Below are 22,059 nucleotides of genomic sequence, written 5' to 3'. Positions count from 1 at the left end.
ACACTCTAATGAGCCACTGTAGTAGGTAAAGGATAGGGATGGGCAACTGGCAGCCTGCAGGGATGCATTTATTTATTAATCTTTCACAACACACACACACACACACACACACACACGCACAAAAACAGTAAAATCCCAAATCTGAAATATTGGACAAAAGAAAAAAAAATCTGCAGAAATGCAAATTTGAGGGTGCTGAACTGCGAGTATGCTGGGGTTGGCTGGAGTTTTAAGTTGTAATATCCGTAGTCACCACTAGATGGCAAACAAGTCTTAGTTGCGCTTACAATGGGTCTTCTAACATCAGTAGGCCTAATATATTTTTGTGGATTTGGAATGATATGCAGGACAAACAGTACGTCAATAATAAACATTTTTAGTGAGTTTATTTTTTTGTGTGAAAACATAATTTGTAAAGTTCCTTGTTCAGCAGTTTTTTTGCAATCCTGGTTATTTTTTTACACTGGGGCCCTTTAGCTGGAAAAAATACAGTATTTGGTTGTTTTGTTAGGATCATGGATATATTTTATATCAAAAATGAAATTTGACATCTATTTTGTCCATCTTTTAAATAGAAATTTTGTTCTACATTTTGGTTAGGAAATGTGGGGTCCTATGTGGCCACCCAGTAGCACTGCTGATAGATGATGATAAGTAGATGATTTTAAAATATTCAAATATGTTTCCAGAGTGCTCAGTGACAAATTTAAGCTGTTGCTTTATGAAAATGGTCTTGAGCAAGAATCAGAAACTATATCCATGGAGTGTGACTTAACTTTTGTTTTATCTTCTTTTCCTGCACCAGTGGGAAGAAATCGGGGAAGTAGATGAAGACTATGCCCCCATCCACACCTACCAAGTGTGTCGGGTCATGGAGCAGAACCAGAACAACTGGCTTCACACCAACTGGATACTGACAGAGGGAGCGCAACGGGTTTACATCGAGCTTAAGTTCACCCTGAGAGACTGCAACAGCCTCCCCGGTGGCGTCGGAACTTGCAAGGAGACGTTTAATATGTATTACTATGAAACGGATGGGAGTGAATTAGAGGATGGCGAAATCGGGGACGGCGACGGCATAACGGAAGAGGAGGACAGGGCGTTGAAGGAGAGCCAGTATATTAAAATCGACACCATCGCGGCTGACGAGAGCTTCACTGAGCTTGACCTCGGGGATCGGGTTATGAAGCTCAACACCGAAGTCCGCGATTTAGGCCCGTTGACTCGGAAGGGCTTCTTCTTGGCCTTTCAGGATTTGGGAGCCTGCATCGCTCTGGTTTCGGTTAGAGTTTTCTACAAACGTTGCCCGTTTCTGGTGAAGAGCCTGGCCGAGTTCTCGGATACCATCCCGGGATCAGAGGCCTCGCAGCTGGTGGAGGTCGTGGGCCGCTGCATCAATAATTCGCTGCCTTTATACGAGCCTCCCAGGATGCATTGCAGCACGGAGGGAGAATGGCTGGTTCCCATCGGGAAGTGCGTGTGTCAGCCAGGATTTGAAGAGATCCTTGGGTCCTGCCAAGGTGAGCACAACAACTTTGCTTAACTGTTGCCTGCTTTTGTTCATCTGGTGTCTTTATTTATCTGAGAGTGTTTTTTTTTTTGTTACTGAGTGCATGTGTTTTTCCTTGGCTTCGTTTTTTTTTCCCCCCCTGAGCTTTGAAGCACTTTGCTGCGCTCCGCGTCGTCTTTCTGTTAAGCCTAGAGGCCAAACATTCCCACCTCCGACGTCAACTGACCTTCCCGTTTGCAATCTGTCCTCTTTTGTTTTTCCCCTTCTCTCCCCCACTTTTTTTTTTTTTTTTTTTTTTTGATTAACATTGTTATTCTGTACTTCTTCAGCAAAATTTCGCACCATTTTAGCAAACGAAAATAAAGACATATACAGACAAGAATTAAGACAAGTAGAGAAGCAGCACTTCAGACAGATCAACTTTACCTTGTGGTTGAAAACTTTCCCAGGGGAGAGAAGTAATTGTTTGGACCTTCCAAAGTGGAAATTAATCAGGTATATCCCCCCCCCCCCCCCCCCCCGTTTACATGTTTTGTTTGAGACATTGGCCCTCAATTAACCGTTCATATGCACCAATCTGGTTTTTTTCTTTTTTTTTTAATCTCGTGCAACTTTAGACCTCCATGCATTGGTTGAGATCTGACAAACAAGCACCTTTTTAGGGGCAGAATATATGATTTTACATTTGTCTCAAGATATTATTCAAGTAAATATCTGTTACAAGCATCACAATAAAATAGTAGTTGAAAAATATGACTAATCGCAATTTATTTAGAATTTTTTTTCTAATTAGTTAAAAAATGCAATCGCGTGTGTTTCATTCCCAAAGGTTGTCAAAATATTCTTCAACTAGCCTAACGGTAAGGATAATCTTACTTCTTGAGTGGTGGGAATAAATATATAATAATAAAATAAATTAGGTAAATTTATCCTGTAAAAGGTACTCTACGAAATTGACAATAGTAAAATTTGAGAGCAAAATTAATCTCAATTCAAGTGTAAAATTGACCCTGAATATTTTACTCAAAAACTTTACCGTTTACTGGCACCAAATATATTCTTTTTAGAGTAAAATGTACTTCTCATAATTTAGTGTGCATTTGGCCAACAATGAATTGTTCGGCTTCTTTATAGTTAACAATAAAACTAATTGAATGGGAACTAATAAAAATTGCCGTTAAAAAAAAAAAAAAAAAAAAGACAGAATAACAACAGAAGAATTATTCAGTGCCATATTTCTTTTTAGTTCTATTTCTTTTAGTTCAAGTGCTGTTTGTGTTTGTTTATTGTTTTTTTGGGGGGTATTATTTTGATGGAACAATACCTTTCAGTGAAATACAATATCACATTTGTAAATAATGTCAACCCCGCAAATCAGGTGTGGGCAAACTGCGGCCCGGGGGCCGTATGTGGCCCGTTTTAATCCATCCCGCCATACTTTAAAAAAATGAAATGAATAAAGCTTGTTAATTTTTAATTTTCTAAATACTCTGGTGTGTCAAAGACAGATATTTTGTTGTAATGCTTTTGCTCACTTTCATTGAAAATTAAATGTATTTTTCTTTTCTCCGATGAGGTGAGGGTACCAAAACACTCCATCCATCTGCTCCTGGTCCGGCCCCTCTGTCAAATTTTAGAACCCATTGTGGCCCACCAATCAAAAAGTTTGCCCACCCCTGCCATTAATGAATGGAGGGTACTTCCTTGAAAGCAGTTTTGTGAAAATCACACAACGTTTCGCTCTCAATAGATTGCTTGACAAAATTAAAAACTGCCACTAGTACCATGACTCAACACCAAAATAGATTTCATTCATGAACCCCTTTTTGGTAACATGTCTAGGCTGTTTGCAGTATTTCACACACGTTCCTTCACCGTCGTGCACTTCAGTAGTTTGTCATTTGGGGTTCATTGTTGCTCAAGGACATACAATTTGAGCTGTGGCGCTCAGCTAGTCTACTGACCTTCTGATTACCGGACAGCCAATCTACCCCCCCTGCGCCCTGCCGGCCCACTTTGTTGTTTCATTGTCCCCAAGCTATGTGGGGCGAGCAGTGCACAAGGCGCCTTTATCAAGGACCATTTAGCACGTCTAGTTTTCCGTCGCACCATGCCCCCAGAAAGTCGCAATAATAAATCTACTCGGCCTTACTTTCCCCACCTCTCTTCATCTTGTGATTGTGACAACCTAAAATCGCATCTAAGGGAATAGGTGTTGTCATAAGACCGAAAGGAGTTACTTGAGGAGACTTGTAAATTCAACATTTCATTAAGCTGCTGGGAATATTATTGTTTTAGAACTGACAGCAAGTGGAGTTGTCTGAGCCTCAAGGAGAATTTCTCCTTCTGGCATGAAAATCACAAGAATGAATTTGACTGTCAAAGTAAAATAAAACGCGCGACTTTCTTTTAAAATCCATTCCTGTGTCTTTGCTTCCAATTTTTTTTTTTTTTTTGGGAGGGAGGAAGGATACATTTGAAGGTTACCGAGAATTAGGTGCTGTTCATTTGAATGTGTATTAGTGTTTTCCGCTCCATGACGAAGAAGTTGTGTTAAATGCTAATTATTACTGCTTGTTCAACATTCATTTCTGGATAAAAGACGTCTCACTGCTCACCAGTAAACATGGCTCGCATCGCCAATGGAGCAAAACAAATAAATGTGACTCCCCTCGCAATTAATGAAGCTACAGTAGTTTTTACACTTCGGCATGCAAATGAGGCTGTCACTCTGCCAGCCTTTGAAAATTCTAATGAGAAAGAAAGTCTTTCTCGATTTCAACTTGATATCTATTTCGTGTTTTTCGTAAACAATCTTGCGAGGACTTTTAGAGAGTTTATTTGGGAAGCTGAAAAAATGTGGGCATAATCTATTGTATAGCTCTGTATTCACTTCATTTGGTCCTTTTTTTTTTTTTTTTTTGCTCTTTAGAAAGAGAAGCGCTGCTCTGAAAATAATACAATTGCACGTAATTTCTGCGTCCAGCCTATTTAGCACCTGTTTTAAGCATGCATGCCTCGCTGAGTGGGAACTGTTGCAGGTCAGAGTGCAGCACAATCTGAGAAAATGTTGCACGCTGCCTAGCCGAGCATGATTTAACGCAGTCTTTGTAAATGTGGGCCAGAACTGGTCGTGGGCAGCTCGTTCGCACCTCCTTTGTCTCTCTCTCTCGTTTTATTACCATACCTCATTCGCACGCCGCCATTCCACTGTCTCGTTTTTATCTTTATTTGACTTCCTCCAATCTCCCTCGTGCTTTGCGTGTCTTTTCTTTTCCATTTGCCTTTCTCTCCATTTATCTCCATGTCACTGTCAATCATTTATTGTCTGCCAATTCCTCACTTCCTCCCTCTGCCTTTTCTTTGATACAACCACCTACATTAGCACTCCGACAGCATAAGCAGCGGGACCCTGTTCCCTTTTTGTATCACGACATTATGTCTCTGTTTGCGGAAAACAATCACTTGCTCGCTCAGCTTAAGTGGTTTTCACGGGGAGCATCGTGAAGCGTGCAACACAGGCCATTGTCACTAGGCTGTACACACACATTTGCATGGAAATGCATAATTGGAACAACATGCATTTGCTGTATTTGTCCTCCCCGAAATTAAGATGATTTCAGTTTATGTAGCATGCTTAACAGGATAGACGGGTCACTTTAATGCGGCCTAGTAGTGCCAAAATGATGTTTCTCCTGTCACAGTATATTCATTTGTGTGTTTTAATTTTTTTGAAAAAAAAAGGCACTGTTGTAATGCCTTTTAATGAAGAGCACACTAAGTTTTGTTCCCAATTTGCAATAACACTAGTGAACAATTTAAAAAAATATATATGTTGATTTAGATTTTGATGCTGATTATAACTAAAATTAGCATGCTAATTCCAAAATTGCAGCCATTTTTTTTTTCTAGCACGTCAAGTTTGTGTCTCTACAGCTGATCCGTTAAGCAAAATTCCACTTATTAACTGCAGTATAGTTTGCTATCTTTTTACGATTGAACGCATCTACAGCTGCTTGGCAACTTTTCTGTCCAGTCACAATTGAGACAGTGAAGTGAGCGGTGTGTGCAGCTCCCAATAGTCCAGTATTATAAATATCTGCAAACCGATTGCTTGAAACCATGCGCGGATTGTGGTAAATTCTTTTTCTTTTCATGCAGTTTTTTTTTTTTTTAGTTTTCAAAGCATGTCCATCTTCGTGTTTTATTTCCATATACATTTAATTAATATTTAAAAAAAAAAACTGAGATGCTGTTGCTCAAAAACTTGACATGATGAAGTATAACTGACATCAGTTTTGGATTCAGCACACAAGCATGAGTTAAAAACAGCTCTCAGACTTCATACAAAAAATTGTGTTGCCCAATGTAATCCGTATGACAAGATAAAAGCTGTAAATCATCCATAATTGGTTAATTTGATCTGCATCCATCAAGATTTCCATTGAAACAACACCATTAGTAAATCGTCAATACGACAAGCATTAGTTCAAAGGTGCTTATACCTGATTCATTAATGCCGCTGTAGAATGTAAATAAATCCTTTAAACTTGACACACCACAGTGAAGAATATTGTTAAAAACACTTTAAAATCTGGATCATTAAAAAAAAAAAAAAAAAAAAAAAAATAGCTTTCAATGACCCAAAGGGTTTTCCATGCCGCAATGAGAGGCGCTATCCACCTGAAATCAGTCTGCTAAACAGCACCTCTTTTGGCCTGGGGTCGGGCGTCACCTCCTCCTCTGGTGTTTTGTCAGTGTGTGAGGCCACAGAGCAGAAGTACTTAAAGGAATGTTATCGACACGGCAGACATGGGAGCATGTACTTCCTTCCGGTTTAGAAACCGTTTCGATATATTACCGGATCCTGAATAACACAAAATAAGGAGCTTTTTTTTCTGTAAATTGTGACCTCCATGGAAGATATATTTAGGGGGTGTCGAGGTGTTGTGTTATAGTGTTAGAAATGGGCGAAGCAATTGTAACTAAGTAACCCGCGACTGTTCCGGATAACCACTGATGCGAACCAAGGTGCTCAGTTCTTGTACAGTATAATGAGAGAGCGGTAACTCACCGGTCGGCCGAGTGCAATCTCTGAAATCACTTTTACATGCTCTTGAAAACTCTGTTGTTTTATTTTTCCAACACCTAAGTCTCTCTGCGCTTCCAAAACCTAAGTGAATGAGTTCGTTGGTTTTTGTTTTCAACAAAAGTAATAAAATGTTTTGGTTCATTAAGTCAATGGAATCTTATTGGCTGAATAGAAAACACTGTTCCCAGAAGAAAATCATTTGAACTGACAAAATTCCAAGTTCCAGAACTAATCCATTTTCCAGCTATTGCCACCTTTATTTCGCTGTCTGTTTTAAGAAAAATTTGATATTCTTAACAGATGTACAAACCTCAAGTCTTTCATCTCAACTCTTTCTCTTCACTTTAATGACAAATGTAGAGAGCCTAATAAATGTTGCAGCTGTGCCTTTCATGTTGTTTTGCAACAAAAATGTCACACGACAGTCGAAAATGAAAGCAATGACTGTAAAATAATATCAATTTAATTGAATTTAAAACAAGTCTTTAGCCTGAAACTGAAATTTAAGCTGGAGTCGTCTTCTTTAGATTTGCTTACATTTTGATACTCCCTTGTTGTTGCACCGCAGTTGTCTGAGGTGACAGCGAAAGATTCCCATCGTGCTTTTGTGAAAAGTATAACGGCACAACTTTATCTGGGATAATTGTAAGAGCGAGCCAGCAGTGCCGTCTGCACATGGAGCCTAGGAGCGAGACGAGAATAGGTGGGGGTGGGGCTGTAACACCGCAAACAAGCGGATTGTATAGATGGACAGACAGATAAAAAGGATGAGCAAAGTGTTGGGAAAACAAGTGGATGGAAGAGAAATGGAAGAATTATCACCGCAGGGTGTGAGGCCAAAGAGACAACGAGATGGATGAGTGTTGTTTCTGGGGCGACGGCTACGGTGGACGGAAAACTGAAGACAGAAGTGGGCAGATGGATGAAGAGAGAGAAGAAGTATGGAGGCGTGGGTAGAACTTGGAGATTGAGTTCGCTCTCGCCAACTCAAGCAATGAATTTTGGACGTAATATGAGAGTAAAAACATGATTAAATTGAATTTGGGGCACTCACAGAGAAAGGGTAGAAACTTCAGTCGGACTTCAATTGCATGAGAGAAATGTACTTGTTGCGGAGAAACTCATTCTCATCTGAGCCTTTCACTCGGTATTGAGACGTTTGCATTTCGTAGCTGATACTATATGGGTAATACTTGAGACTGTCTACGGTGACAATGACACGGTTTGTATAAGTCCGTGCATCAGGCGCGCAACTCACTTGAAATACACACGCAGTAGTAAACATTCATGGCAAAACTCGGAGATGCACTTTTGGAGTGAGGAGGGAATCTGATTTATTTGTGGTTAGTGATGTGAATATAATTGTGTTTTATTGACCGTTACCATGCGGAGATGGCGTCTATTTGCATCACGACATATGGTTATATGCAGTCATTAACTCTTAAAATCTGAATATTGACAGTATTCAAGTTTTTGACAGACATGGAAACGCGTGCAAACCCGACTTTGGCCTTATTCCGGTTTTTAAAATTCCGATACCTGAGTTATTCCTTTTTTAACCCGAATATGCGCGCATGGATAAGACAATTGGAATACCCCGATTGCACAGGACTCTCTGAGTATTAATGTTGGAAGTGCTTTTACGCATGGTGTTTAGAGCATAACCCACTAAAAATGCACAATTAGTGTTAAACAAAATATCGCTTAAGCTAGCATGAGTACGACACCACACTTTTGGAGCGTGGAGGACGAACAAGCGGAAATGACGTATAATTGTGTAATTATTTATTTTTTTGAATCACCGATTAAATCGGGTTATTTAAATCGAGGGGGGTGGAGTCCGAAAGGCTCAGAAATTGTAATTTTGACTCTAACCTGAATCTTGATCGCATATAAACGTAGTTGTTGTCAGTGCGTCTACGTTGAAATCGGAATCCTCAAACATTTAAACAATTTATCCCGAATGTTTCAGAAACCTGAATTTTCACCTCAACCCGAATATTGACTGCACGTAAACGTAGTCAATGATTGATTACTAATCACCTAATCGCAACTAAAATTCCCATGAATCACAGTTCGGTTATTGCTGAACAAAACTATTTTTTTTAAATGGTAAATGATTGGCTGAGACAACCATTTGAGCGATAAAAGCAGTTGTATGGTACTGTGTAAATTAACGGTTGAATTTTATAAGCACCATTTGCATTAAATGCGCATAAACTATCAACAATGTTGCCAAGATTGCTCTTAAAGGAGAGCTGTGTTTAAGAAATAAGGAACGCTTCTATTGGAATGATGGAACACGCCTGAGGGATTCATATGAATGTGGAAATAAAGGTATGGCGTCCAGATGCCATGTTGCAAATGACGGCGGAATCCACTGATTGACAGCTTTGTGGCCTTCAGATTCAGGCCAGGCTGCTGAAAAGATAAAACGCTTGAAGATGGCCGGTGTAATTGAGCGGAAGGATCATGGGGAAGTGTGAGCGTTAAGCGGTAAAGATGAAACGGGATGACAGTGGGAAGAGAATCCAAATGAAAACGACGACGACGACGACGCTCGCTATCATCAATGTGATGAAATTCCTGGAATGCTAAAATGCCGCCGAGAATGTTCCTTCTATTTATGGCGTGGAATTGTGTCATGGCTAAGGCTGGTTGTCCCTTTGCGATACTTTGCTCAAGAGGCGGGAATCCCTTGATGTTGTTTTGTGTTTGCGTGCCTGTCAAACATCACTGCAGCATATGTCAAACTTCATCTTGTCAAACAGAAGCGCTGCCCTGGCATCACAACTCGAGAAAGCCTTCTTCGGTCTCCCTCTCGGGAACCCTGCGATTTCCAAACAGGAGCTTGTGGTTGACGTCGTGCCGACAAGGGTATTACACTTACTTGCATCACGCAGATTAACCATACAAAATGTAAATTATATCTTCGTAAAAATGAAAATGGTCGTTCTATGTAAATTATTGTTTTTTATCTAAGCTGTGTTTGGTCGGTTAGTCTATCACTTTGTACTTAACTAAAAAAACGTTTTTTGGTGAAGAAACATTTTTAGTGCTGCATAAAGATAAGTACGAGTGTGCTTAAAGAGAGGAACCTCAGCTTCAGCCAATAAACCTGCAAATTTATGCCAATCGCATTTCAAACGTCACCTTCGATGTATCTTATTCGTAGGAGTGTTTTTTTTTTGTGAATGAGATTCATGTTTGCATTCATATGTTAGTCCATAACAATAAATATATTTCTAAAATTTATTAGACCAAGTTTTTGTTTAATCCAAACTACGGTTCGGGGGCCATTTGCGGCCTGCCCCCCGTTTTTAGCGGCCCAGGGGATATCCGGAAAATAACATTTCACATAAAGGGATTGGATGTGAACGATGAGGAGTGCTTTTCTCGATATGCAGACACAAACAAGCTAAATCAGTAGCAGAACATCTTTGGCGAGTCAAGATAATACAGTTTCAGGAACAAAAATGGTTTCCTCCACTTTGTGCTTCGTGCCAAGGTCCAATTAGTGAACATATCACGTCAATGATCTTCAAGTATGGTCAGCTTGCTACAGATAGCTTTTGGTTTTGCTCTGAATGTGGAGATGGCAATCAGCTGCTGCTGAGAAGAGATGTGAATCTATTCTAGTGGGTTGCAAGGCCGAGGGCCACTCCAAAACTAAAATAAATAAATAAATGTTATTTACCTTATTACTTTTAACAGATAACATGATGTGAACGATGTGTAATTTTTTTCATGGGTTTTAGTGTGTTGAATAAATTAAATCTAACAATAAAAATCTAAATATTTTTCTGTATGCGTCTCCAGGAAAAATTTAGCTCAGCGTTTAACATTATCATCTTTTCCACCTATTGCGCATGTCTGTAATTCCAAACCATTCATTTGTATTCTTTCACCTTTCGTCGATGAATATTTTGTGCCATTTAAGAAAATGCCTGGATCCCACACAGTGTTGTTTGAAGCATCAGTTTCTCTTTCCTAATGTCCCCTTTTGAGTCAAACACTTAGAAGTGAGCTTGAACAAAAAATGGTCGAGCCATCATGCGGCACTAACAGCGGCGCCCGTTAAATGATAGCATAGAAATCTGCAAGGGGCGGATGGAAGCCTTTTCCATCATCTCCTCAAGTATGAATTGAGTCAATTTGCTGCCAAAAGAGCTGCCATTCATCATTTTAGATTCCTGCTTCATTGAAAACTGACTGGCTGCTTTCAGTGCCTGCTCCCGCTTTGTGTTCGCCTTTCTGAGTCGCTCCCTCACTCTCCTCCTCTATTTTCTCTCCTTCCCGTCCTTATCACCCCATCATCTAAACATGGTGACGCTGTCATGACAACTAAAGTGCTTCCTGAGTGCTTGTTGGGTAAACCAACTTCCCCACTAGGGCATCCTCTAGTTTAGCCTCCCCCGCTGATAGCATCTACACACACGCATACACGTTTTACCGCACATCTGAGACCAGCCTGCAACCTACAAATGGGCCCAAACCGGACTTAAATATGAGCTGGTTTCCAAACGGTTATCGTTCACGTTCCAACAATCCCCACAAGATTCACTTCTCAAACTGCTTTTCCCAAAGACATCGTAATAAATACACACATGCTTGCGTGTATTCCTTTCGTTGGTGAAATATTGATAAAATGCGGGCTTCAGCAGCGCTCTCCATGAAAGCCGTTGTCTCTGGTGGCCCAGCAAGTGGCGGCTCGTATGAGTCTTTTTGTGTTCTCTTCCTTTTTTCTGATGCATTTAGCAGAGACGAACGTTTGTCCCAGAGCAGACGCCCACTTTTTGGGACGGAGGACGACAAGGTTTAAAAAAAAAAATGGAAGGACTAAAGGACTAAGCAAGGATGGAAGTGGGCTTTTGTAGCTATGTTTAATCGTCCATAACCGGGTCGACGTCTGCGTGTGTAGATTTCAAATATTTGAACTGGGAGCAGAATGGCAAATCCAATACATTTTTTTTTTGTTCAATTTTCTAAACATTACGAGAGGGAATTGTTTGCCTAATTTCTCTGTGACTCAAGTACGGATTTTAATGACAACAGTTAGGCCGCAGGTGTGTATCTACGAAAGTTTTCAATTTGGTACGGAGCCAAATTGTGATTGTTCAGCCTTGGCCGAGGTCGGCGCTCCACTGAGTGCTATTGTTGTTTGTTAATGCCATCATAATGCACTCAAATGTTCGACTATTCATCAGATTGTTCTTCAAACTGGACCAACATTCCTGCGCGATGATGATCTTCATCATTTTTTTCTTTTTTTTTTGATATGTTGGCAGCTGATTGGTGTCAAGGGTCACCTCACGCACGCCTTTTGGTTCTTCTGCTTTAAAAAAAAAAAATCCATCCATAACAGCCTCCTCATTATCGCTTTGTGTCCTGAGTCGGAGTGCGTAATATATCAGCGTGCATGTCGTTAATGAGTTCCAGCTGTACATGCAGCTGCACACGCCGAGTGCACGCAGACACATGCATGCTTTGTATGCAGATTGTTTATTGTGAACGGTCCACATGTGAGGTGTTGAGGTCACAATGATTGCCGTGATACCATTGACGGCGTCGTCACCCTTGTTCCCCTCATTTCTGCTTTGCAGTTGATGGTCCTTTGTCAACCACCACCCTCAAACTAACTGCTAGTATGCATTCCACAAATATTTGATCTGATGTCTATTTATATTTGTTAGATTAATTTTGTCATGGTATTTGGTCAGCCGGGAGCGAGACTTATATATGGTGGTGATGTACTGCTAATGTCCAATCTTCCCCAGCAGAGCTTCATTGGTCCACCAAATTGGTTTGGGTCCAGAAGCGATTGTGACCTTTTTGCTTGGCCTTTTTAGTTTTGTGCGTGTGGACTGATTGTTAGACGACAGAGAGGGCCATTGTCCGGCATGACAGGAAAGCCCCATTGACTCTGTTGTATATTACTACATTATCTTCTGGCTTTGTTTGTGTTCTCACACTGTTATTCTCAAATGCGGACGCATAGACACGGAATGTGCACAAGCAGTGAATGAATAATAATACGCAAAGCCACGGAATCTCGATATATGCCCGTACAAACACTCAAACGTCCAAATATGTTCATGTATTCTTTGTTTGTGTTTCTTAAGCTTGTATCTCGCTGCAGGACAAATACAGGAAGAGGATATTTACTTTGTTTCCTAATGTGGTTTATTGGTCCACAATCCTATCTGGTAACACACCGGCATTGTATTAAGGCTCAGCCCAACCGATTTTGTGTAAACTTTACTTTGGCGACATTGTGTCCACAGCGTTTGGTGGACCCACAGAAATGTGATGAGTTCAAGTACAAAAGTTCTATGAGGGAAAAAAAACACATTAAAATATGAGAAACAATTAAAAGCCATCTTACGTATTTAAAGTGAAGAGCATGCTCATTAAGTGCCATCGTAGGACACCACCGGATCTTTAATTGCCTGGGATGCCGGTTTGTGTGATGCATATTAATTGCATATTAGGCACACACATAGCCACACAAATGGCACATTAGCGTGTATTGCATATTAATTACCTATTAGCCTTTGTTCTGTGTATTAAGAGCTTGTGTGGCATCAAAAAGGCAGCTTGGCCAAGGGCAACGCACACCCTCACACGTATGCACATGCCAAGACGCACACAGTCAAGCAGCGGTGACCATAAAAAGTCTCACCACATGTCGGTACGTGTGTGTGTGTTGGTATCAAAATCTGCGCGAGAGAGTTTGTCCTTTTATGAGTGTGAGCAATTAAATTCCAGTGATCTGAATACAGATTGGATCGAAATTATAAAATTGTGAAAACTGTCACAGTAGTTCCAAATCACGCATGATATCGGCATACTGTATGTTACATGTGATGAATTTAACATGAATGGAAATGAGCAACACACAATTAATACGTCAAAATCAATAATGTTGCTTCCTATGAGAGTTGACCTACTAATGTTCATTAAAGCAGCATGCATTTTTTTTCCTCTTGTCTTCTGTCATCAATTGTAAGTATCTGGGTATACATTTTCAATGGAGTATTTTAGTAATTAGTTTAATTTACGGTAGTTTTATTTATGTCATGACTTGCATAAATATGTAATAAAATGGCTTGTGTTCTTTTTGAGTTTTATTTACTTAGTTTGATTGGATTTAGGCAATTTACTCAAACATTACAAATCTTCACCCATCACTGTATAATTATTTTGTTTGAATTTATTATTTATATTACTACCGTCATATGATTTTCACATTAATATAATAGTAATGTGTTCAGGGTAGAATTTGTATGATATGATGTGAAAATGTTACCCATTTATTTGAGGCTTAGGGGCAAACTTGTACTTACATTTTTGTCCAACACCGCCCAATTATTGTTGGATTTTTTTTGGGGGGGTAGTCCAATTGTCCTTGTTGGGTTTGTTCTAGAAATGAACAGTTACTCCATTCTTTGTAATCTGTCAGCGGGGGAGTTGGAGGTTGAAGTCAAGGGGAGCTACCGGAGATGATGGTGGTGATAAATCTGTCGTGTGCGTGTATGTGTATGCGTGTTGAGGGGGGGATGGAGCTTTGGTGTGTCGGTGTGTATAAAGAACAGATCAGGTGTCCAATTGTCTCTCCCACATCCTGGGTTATGCACACAAAACGGAATAGAACTTGATTGTGGTATTTATAAAGTCTCAAGAAGCAGTTTCGCAGCTCACTGGTTTGGACCGAAACTCCCGATCCTCAGCAAAGCGTAGCCGGTGACCACCGCCAAGGTTGTTAACTGCTAACAAAAGAGGTTTGTTAGATTACCACTTCCTCCTTCATGGGGGATGTCATAAACTGACAGGAATTCATCGATACTTGACATGATGGGGAGGAATTCACCTCAATATCTGTTGGAGAGCCTAGGGGGTGGACTGTATAGGTGATTTGGTTCAATGGGGGTATGCTCTTTTCACCCCTGGGTGTCGGTCAGAACACAAGGATGAGTCCAAGATGTGGGTTGGCAGCTTTAATAGTATATCTTCACGTAACATGTAACAGCACAGGCAACAGGCGGACAAAACCTAGGCACAGATGGGAATGAGGTGATGGGCTCAGGCATGCAGGATGCATGTGAGCTTGTGGCAGTGAGCTCATGAAGCAATGAGCGGGTGGCAGACAGTGAGCACGTGTGTGCCAAGCAGTGGTCACGTGTATGTGTGTGTGTGTGTGTGGTTCTGTAACAGAAGAAACATCACATAAATATATAGCTCAACTCAACAAACAGCAGCTATAAACTGTATTTGCATGCGCAATTACATAAGCTCAAATGAGACATCAACTGCATCAAACAGTTGCCAACTACGGCCGTGGACGGCGCACAATGGCGGCGGCCATAGGGATTGCGTACTACCTAGGTTACAGCCGACGTACTACCTAGGTTGCAGCAGACCTGACGCACCTAGGTGCATAAACTATATAAAACAATACAAAGGGGCGCGCTTTAGTGGAGCACAACCTCCCTTTATATGACTAGCACACCGCGGGGAACATTTAGGCATTCACACACCGAGCGAAAGGCACATATTCAATGACGCGGCGAACTTCAAAGGCAGCTCGGCGACGGCGCATGGCCAGAAACATGGCGGCGGCGCACAACGACATACAGACTAGACGGGAGTAGACAAGACGATGCACAGCGGCGCGATGAATGAACGCTGTAAACAAATAAATACACCGATGTACTCACTTGCGGTCAGGAACGCACACAGACACTGAGGCATCGAACACGTCACATACTAGTGGTGGTCGGCTAACAACTGCTGCGCTACAGGCATTTGCCAGTAACCCGTATGCGGGCGCTTCTCGCGAGAGCTCGGCACCGACGCGACTTCGATCACACAACAAGCACACAATCGATGGCGACATTCAACCTAGGAACCTTTTTAACAGCCGCCCCCGAATGTACAAAGTACATTCGCTCCTAAGAAAGGTGATAGAGTCTCGAATGTCTCACGGCAGGCTGGTCTTGATTGTAGCGACGTCCTCATCACCAGCCGGGAGAGCTGGCAGAACGACCAACCTGGACACTGGTCTGGTGTAGTTGCGCTCGCCGATCTGCACATCAACGGAGCGGACGTGTCCATCGGCGCTGGGATGGACTTGGGTGACATGGCCCACGGGCCACATCGCTCTTGGAAGCTGGGGGTCCACCAGCATCACGACAGCGCCCTTGATGATATCGGCTCTGGTGGATTGCCACTTCTGTCGTGTCTGCAGGTTCGGTAGGTAGTTACGCAGGAAGCTGGACCAGAAGTGGTTCGCCAGAACTTGGGAGTGTCTCCAGTGGCGACGGCTCAGCAGGTCAGTCTCTGGATACACAATCTGGGGTAATGATCCATCCGGCCGCCCCATCAGCAGGACGTTGGGTGTCACAGGATCGAGGTCATTGAGGCTGGATGAGACGTATCCTAGTGGCTTCGAATTGAGGATCCCTTCCACTTCAAGCAGTACGGTCCTTAGTACTTCCTCTGGGACTGGCTGGGCTCCCACCGTGGTGTACAAGGCTGCCTTCACTGAACGTATCTCCCTTTCCCACGTCCCTCCGAAGTGGGGTGCAGCTGGGGGGTTGAAGTGGAAGTTGATTTTCTGCTTGGCAAGCTGTTGCTGTAGATCTGGGGACAGGGTAGCGAACGCCTCTCGCAGCTCTCCTTCTGCTCCTCGGAAGTTGGTTCCCTGGTCCGAATACAGCTCAGCGGGTGTCCCTCGGCGTGCAATGAACCGCCTGAGGGCCATCAGGAACGAGTCGACGTTGATCGTGTTCAGAAGGTCTAAGTGAACGCCTCGGGTGGTGAGGCACTTGAATATGATGCCCCACCTCTTCTCCGTGCGTCTTCCCACCTTGATCTGGAATGGCCCGAAACAGTCCATCCCAGTGTAGAAGAAGGCTGGCTTGAAGAGGCGTAGCCGAGCAGGTGGCAGGTCCGCCATCTTGGGGACAGCAGGTCTAGCCTTCCAGCGTCGACATTCTGTGCAGGTATGTTGGTAGCGGCGTACTGCTTCACGGCCACGCAGGATCCAGTAGGAGCGCCGTATCTCTGCGAACACTCTCTCTGGTCCGGGGTGATGCAGACGGCTGTCGAAGTCTTGAATAAGGAGTCTAGTGGAGGGGTGGCTGGCATCCAGCACGATAGGATGAACGGCTATCTGGTCTACATGTTCAGCGTGACGAAGCCTACCTCCAACACGAATGACCTCCTCTTCATCCATCTCAGGAGACAAGGTGAGTAGGCGGCTGCTGGATAAGACAGGCTTGCCAGCCTTCAGGAGCCTCAGCTCGTCTGGGAAGCTGTCACGTTGGGATCGCTTGAGGATGAGGATCTCTGCCCTGCGGTAATCTTCAGCAGTATGACCGCTGCTCTGATCTGCCGCCCCCTGCAGCTCCTGCACTGTAGCGTGTAACAAGTCCTTCCAGGTGTCATATCTCGTCGCATCTGCGGTGCTGACGGGGATTGTCGTGACTCCACAGAAGGCAGACCTCCTTAGCTCTGAGGTATCGTCGTCTTTATCAAGCTTAGGCCGGACTGGCCAATCTTCTGGGGGTTGGAGAAGGAATGAAGGTCCTTGGCTCCATCGGTTGGGCTTCACAAGGTCTAGCAGTTTCTTGCCCCTTGTGATATCATCCGCAGGATTCCTCTCTGAGTCTACATATCGCCAGGCATCAGGGCTGGTGAGTTCCTGGATCTCTGCCACTCTAGTGCCAACAAAGACCTTGAAACGGCAGGACTCCGACTGCAGCCATGTCAGAACCGTGGTGGAGTCAGTCCACAGGATTGTCTGGGTAATCTTCAGCGTGAGCTCCCTCCTGACGAGCTCGGCTAGTTGGGCTCCTGTGACAGCTCCGCACAGCTCCAATCTGGGCATAGAGAGGAGACGCTTGGGTGCAACTCTTGAGCGTGCAAGAAGGAAAGACAGGTGGACTTGCCCGTGCTTGTCGCTTGTTCTCAGGTATGCCACTGATCCGTATGCTTGTTCGGAAGCATCCGAGAACACGTGAACTTCATGGGTGACACTTGACGAATCTACCTCGGCAGGTAGGTAGGCTCTTGGTAGGGTGACTTGAGGGAGGAACCCTAACTCTTCTTCCCAGCTGTTCCATGCTTGTAGGAGATCTTGGGGGAGGAGAGGATCATCCCAGCCTCTGTGCTTCTCCCAGAGGCGTCGGACAAGCATCTTGGCTCGAGTGGTGTATGGGATCAGGAACCCTAAGGGGTCGTACTGACTGGCTAAGACGCGGTAGATGTTCCGCAGCGTTGGCGCGCCATATTCGATATGTCGGTGTTGGTAACTCATAGTGTCCGTATGACAGTGCCAGCTGAGTCCTAGCGTGGATTCAGGGGAGTCTGCCTGGTCGTGGGGAAGATGGAGCTCAAAGCTGTCTGATCTTGCCTGCTTGGGTAGGTGTTCGACAATGCTCGGCATGTTACTTGCCCACTGCCGTAGGTCGAATCCGCCAGCAGCTAGGAGCGTCCGGAGTCTGTCCACCAGACGACTGGCTTCCTGAGGAGTAGGAAGACTCTGCAGGAGGTTGTCCACATAAAAACATCTCTCAATGGAGAACCTCACGTCATCTTCTGGTTGGCTATGTTCGGCTACATGGCGTTGCAGGGCGAACGTAGCGCAGCAGGGGCTACAAGTGGTGCCAAAGGGAAGAACTTGCCACTCGTACACTTCTGGAGGGTCACCTTTGGTCATGTCACGCCAGACGAACCGAAGAAGGGAACGGTCAGCAGGGAGTAGGCGGACTTGATGGAACATCCCCTTAATGTCTGCAGTAAGGGCGACAGCGTGTTCCCTGAAGCGCAGCAGCACTCCCAAAAGCGATGCTCCGAGAGTGGGTCCAGGCAGCAGTGAACCGTTCAGGCTCTGGCCTCTATACTGATAAGAGCAGTTGAAGACGATTCTGTTCTTGCCGCGATGGCTCACCATGTGGTGCGGAATATACCACTCTTCTCCCTCTTGGTTAACTTCTTGATGGCTTAACTTGGAGACGGAGCCTGCATCCACCAGCTTCTGGATCTCGAGGCCATAGACCTTGGCACGCTCTGGGTCTTTAGCCAGTCGACGTTCTGTGCTCCGCAGACTCGGGATGACGGCTTCCTTTGGGGCGCGGAGAATAGGCATGTCTCGTTTACGCAGAAGGGGGGTGGCATAGCGAAGGATCCCGTGCACCTCTAAGCGGATGGTCTTTTCTTCGAGCAGGGCCACGGCTGCTTGATCCTGCTTTGACCTCGTCACGATCTTCTCGCTTCTGTAGGGAAGAGTGTCGAGTTGCCAGAGTCTTTCGACGTGTCTGAACAGTTCTGTATCGACTGGGGATACTGATGTCAACAAACACTCTTGTGGACGTAAGGGGTCCTGGATGACCTTCGCCGGACCCTGGAGGACCCAGCCTAATCTGGTACGGAGAGCTACTGGTCCGCCTGGAGTGCCCCGTCTGATTGGCTCGACAGCGGTAATCAGGTGTGGGTGGTCGGACCCAATAAGCAGCAGTGGCCTGGCATTGTGAAAGGGCTTGATGGGTAACCCAACCAAATGAGGGTACCTCCGTTGGAGTCGATCCATCGGGTAGGACTGGTCTGCCAGACCAAGGCGCATTGCAGTGAAGGCTTTGGAGACTTTGAAACTGGTCTTGGGGTCAGCAGCGGGAGAGATGCGGAAAGACACCGTCGAGCCACGGAGAGTCTGAACATCCTGTCGAATGGTTCGCAGTGGGAGGTCCTCCCTCGTGCCTTGTATGCCCAGGTCCCGGGCAGCTGCTGACAGGAGCATTGTCCTCTCTGACCCGTCGTCCAGGATGGCATAGGTAGTTATGGTGCGGTTGCCGTGATGAAGAAGCACATGAGCGACCTTCAGTAAGACCCTGTTTCCCTCTCGGGGGCGGTCGAGGTACAGGACTTCAGTAGTGGGGCTCACTTGCTGACTGGTATCGCTGTTCGAAGGTCTGTGTTGTCTGTCGTTGACTTCATGAAGGACCTGTAGGTGCTTTCCTTGACACAGGCTGCAGGGCTTCTTCAGATCACACTGGGCTGCTTGGTGATGCCTTGCACAGCGCCAGCACCTCTTGTTGTTCTTTATCCAATCTATGAGTTCTTCTCTGCTCAGCTTGGTTACTTTGGCGCACTGACTAAGAAAATGCTCTTCATTCTCGCAGAAAGGGCAGTAGGGCTTGGGCCTCCCCTTCTTCCTCGGTGAGTCCTTCACCGGTGCGCTGTTCTCTGTGCTCTTGGCGCCGTGGAGAACGGCAACGGTCCGCTGTCCTTGACGGCTCTCGGACTTGGATGCTTGCTTCTCCTTTGCCCCTTTGGATGCTGTTGGCTCATCGAAGTCCAGACACCACGATTCATATTTGAGCCACTGGGCCAGATCAAGCAGAGTGGGAATGTTGCCTGCTTGTCGGAAGGTGGACCGACGGAAGTCTGCTCGCTGCTCTGGGGGTAGTTTGCTGAGCAGTCTCACCACATGAGAGGCACAGCGGAGTTCGACGTCGCCGGCGGTGCCCAATGTCCTCAGGAGGCCGACCAATGCTTGGACATGAAGGGCGAACCGTTCAAAGGCTGCGGTGTCGCCGCGACGAACATCGGGTGAGTCGAGGACACTTGCAATTTTCTTGAGGGCTATTTGGTGGGGCTGACCAAACTTCTCGTTGAGGGCTAACATGGTGTCTGTGTAAGGCGTAGGTGAGTTGATGTTGGAATCTGCAATCAACTTGGCCTCTTCTAATTTCAGATGATCAACCAGGATTTGGTAATTGAAGAGCTCTGTCCCTCCCACTGGTAAGAGGTTCTCCAAAGCCATCTTCAAGCGTGCAAACTCACATGGATCACGGTGGCTGAAGTAGGGTATGGAGGGGCGTGGCCCTTTGTAGCTCTGTTCAGTGGTGGCGGGTGGATCCTGGTGCCGTGGAGCTGGAGTCTCCCAGCCTGGTCCTGGCGTCCCGTAGCTTTGCTGTGTGGGTGCTGGCAAGTACGTTGACTGTTGAGGAGTACAGGTTGCAGCATAGGATGGACATCTAGGAGGTAGATGCTGTGAGTGCGCAGGCGGGTGGAGGTTTGGAGGCTGCTGAGGTGCATAAGCTGCGGCATAAGGTGTAGCCCTAAACGGTGAGGGTTTGTACGCAGGCTGGTGCTGGAGTTGTGGCGGTGGCGCCGTAGCAGCTGGATGCTTTGGTGAGAAGCTATGACTCCACTTGTAGTGCTGTGACGCAGTGGAAGAGGAAGCTAGATGAGGGTGGCCGGGCTGCGCGCTCAACTGCTGGGATTGGCGGCGCAACGGCTGACTGCTGACCTTGACTGGCGACACTTCGCAGTAGCTAGAGGCTTGTCTCTTCATCCGATGTAACTCTGAAATCAGCTCTTCTATTTGCTCAGTCATCGTTGGAGTCGGCGGGTTGTCACAGTCTGCTGTGTCAGGCCATGGCGGGGGGTCAGGCCAGTCCTCTTCATCTTCATCTACCGAGTGGAGGGGACGGAGGTCATGACTGCTGACGGAGTGTGACATAGCTTGTTGAAGACTGAGTACTGTGTTGGTGAGCCTCCTCATTTCAGCCTGAACTTCTTGGAGTGCAGCTACGTCGGAATGAAGGGCTTGCTGTGGTTGATGTAGCACGACCTTCTCTTTATGGATGTCCTGTGTGCCATCTCTCAAGGCGCGTTTGTGCAGCACCGGATAGGGGGAGTGTGGCTCTCGGACTTCCTCCCTGGGATCTCCCTCTGGACGCTGCAGGTGGGCTAGCTGGGAATCCGGACTGTATATCCTCCGCACTGGGTGGTACAGGTCCGCCTCATGGAGGTCAGCATCCCGCCTGTGGTGATCCGTATAGGGAGTGGGGGAGAAGTGAGGGGGTGTCATCTTGGCTGCTCCCTCTTCGTGAGATGGCCACTCCTCTTCGTGCCCATGCCTGTCTCGCTGCCTGTGCCCGATATATTGGACATGGTAGTTGTCTAAGTGGGTGGGGGGGCGTGTCTGACGCGTCGGTCGTGCTCCACAATCTTCGAACTCCATGTTGATCAAGGGTAAAGAGAGCATCCGGCTCGAAGGACCACAATGTTGGAGAGCCTAGGGGGTGGACTGTATAGGTGATTTGGTTCAATGGGGGTATGCTCTTTTCACCCCTGGGTGTCGGTCAGAACACAAGGATGAGTCCAAGATGTGGGTTGGCAGCTTTAATAGTATATCTTCACGTAACATGTAACAGCACAGGCAACAGGCGGACAAAACCTAGGCACAGATGGGAATGAGGTGATGGGCTCAGGCATGCAGGATGCATGTGAGCTTGTGGCAGTGAGCTCATGAAGCAATGAGCGGGTGGCAGACAGTGAGCACGTGTGTGCCAAGCAGTGGTCACGTGTATGTGTGTGTGTGTGTGTGGTTCTGTAACAGAAGAAACATCACATAAATATATAGCTCAACTCAACAAACAGCAGCTAT

At 45.3% G+C, this 22,059-nt stretch overlaps 1 protein-coding gene across 2 annotated transcripts in view; it reads left to right on the top strand.

The window, feature by feature from the left end:
- unm_sa34860 (un-named sa34860) overlaps positions 1 to 22,059 on the top strand; it is a 140,324-nt gene that overhangs the window by 80,393 nt on the left and 37,872 nt on the right. For both annotated transcript variants that reach the window (XM_088281833.1, XM_088281832.1), the window contains one exon: positions 806 to 1,520. In XM_088281833.1, coding sequence (XP_088137959.1) covers positions 806 to 1,520 — 715 coding nt within the window. The remainder of the gene's footprint in view (positions 1 to 805; positions 1,521 to 22,059) is intronic.

Source organism: Idiotropiscis lumnitzeri, chromosome 18 (assembly GCF_059441095.1).
Source record: "Idiotropiscis lumnitzeri isolate Australia: NSW breed Sydney's pygmy pipehorse chromosome 18, RoL_Ilum_1.0, whole genome shotgun sequence".
Taxonomy (NCBI): domain Eukaryota; kingdom Metazoa; phylum Chordata; class Actinopteri; order Syngnathiformes; family Syngnathidae; genus Idiotropiscis; species Idiotropiscis lumnitzeri.
The sequence above is the reverse complement of the archived record's forward strand: the minus strand, read 5'-3'. Positions and strand labels throughout refer to the sequence as shown.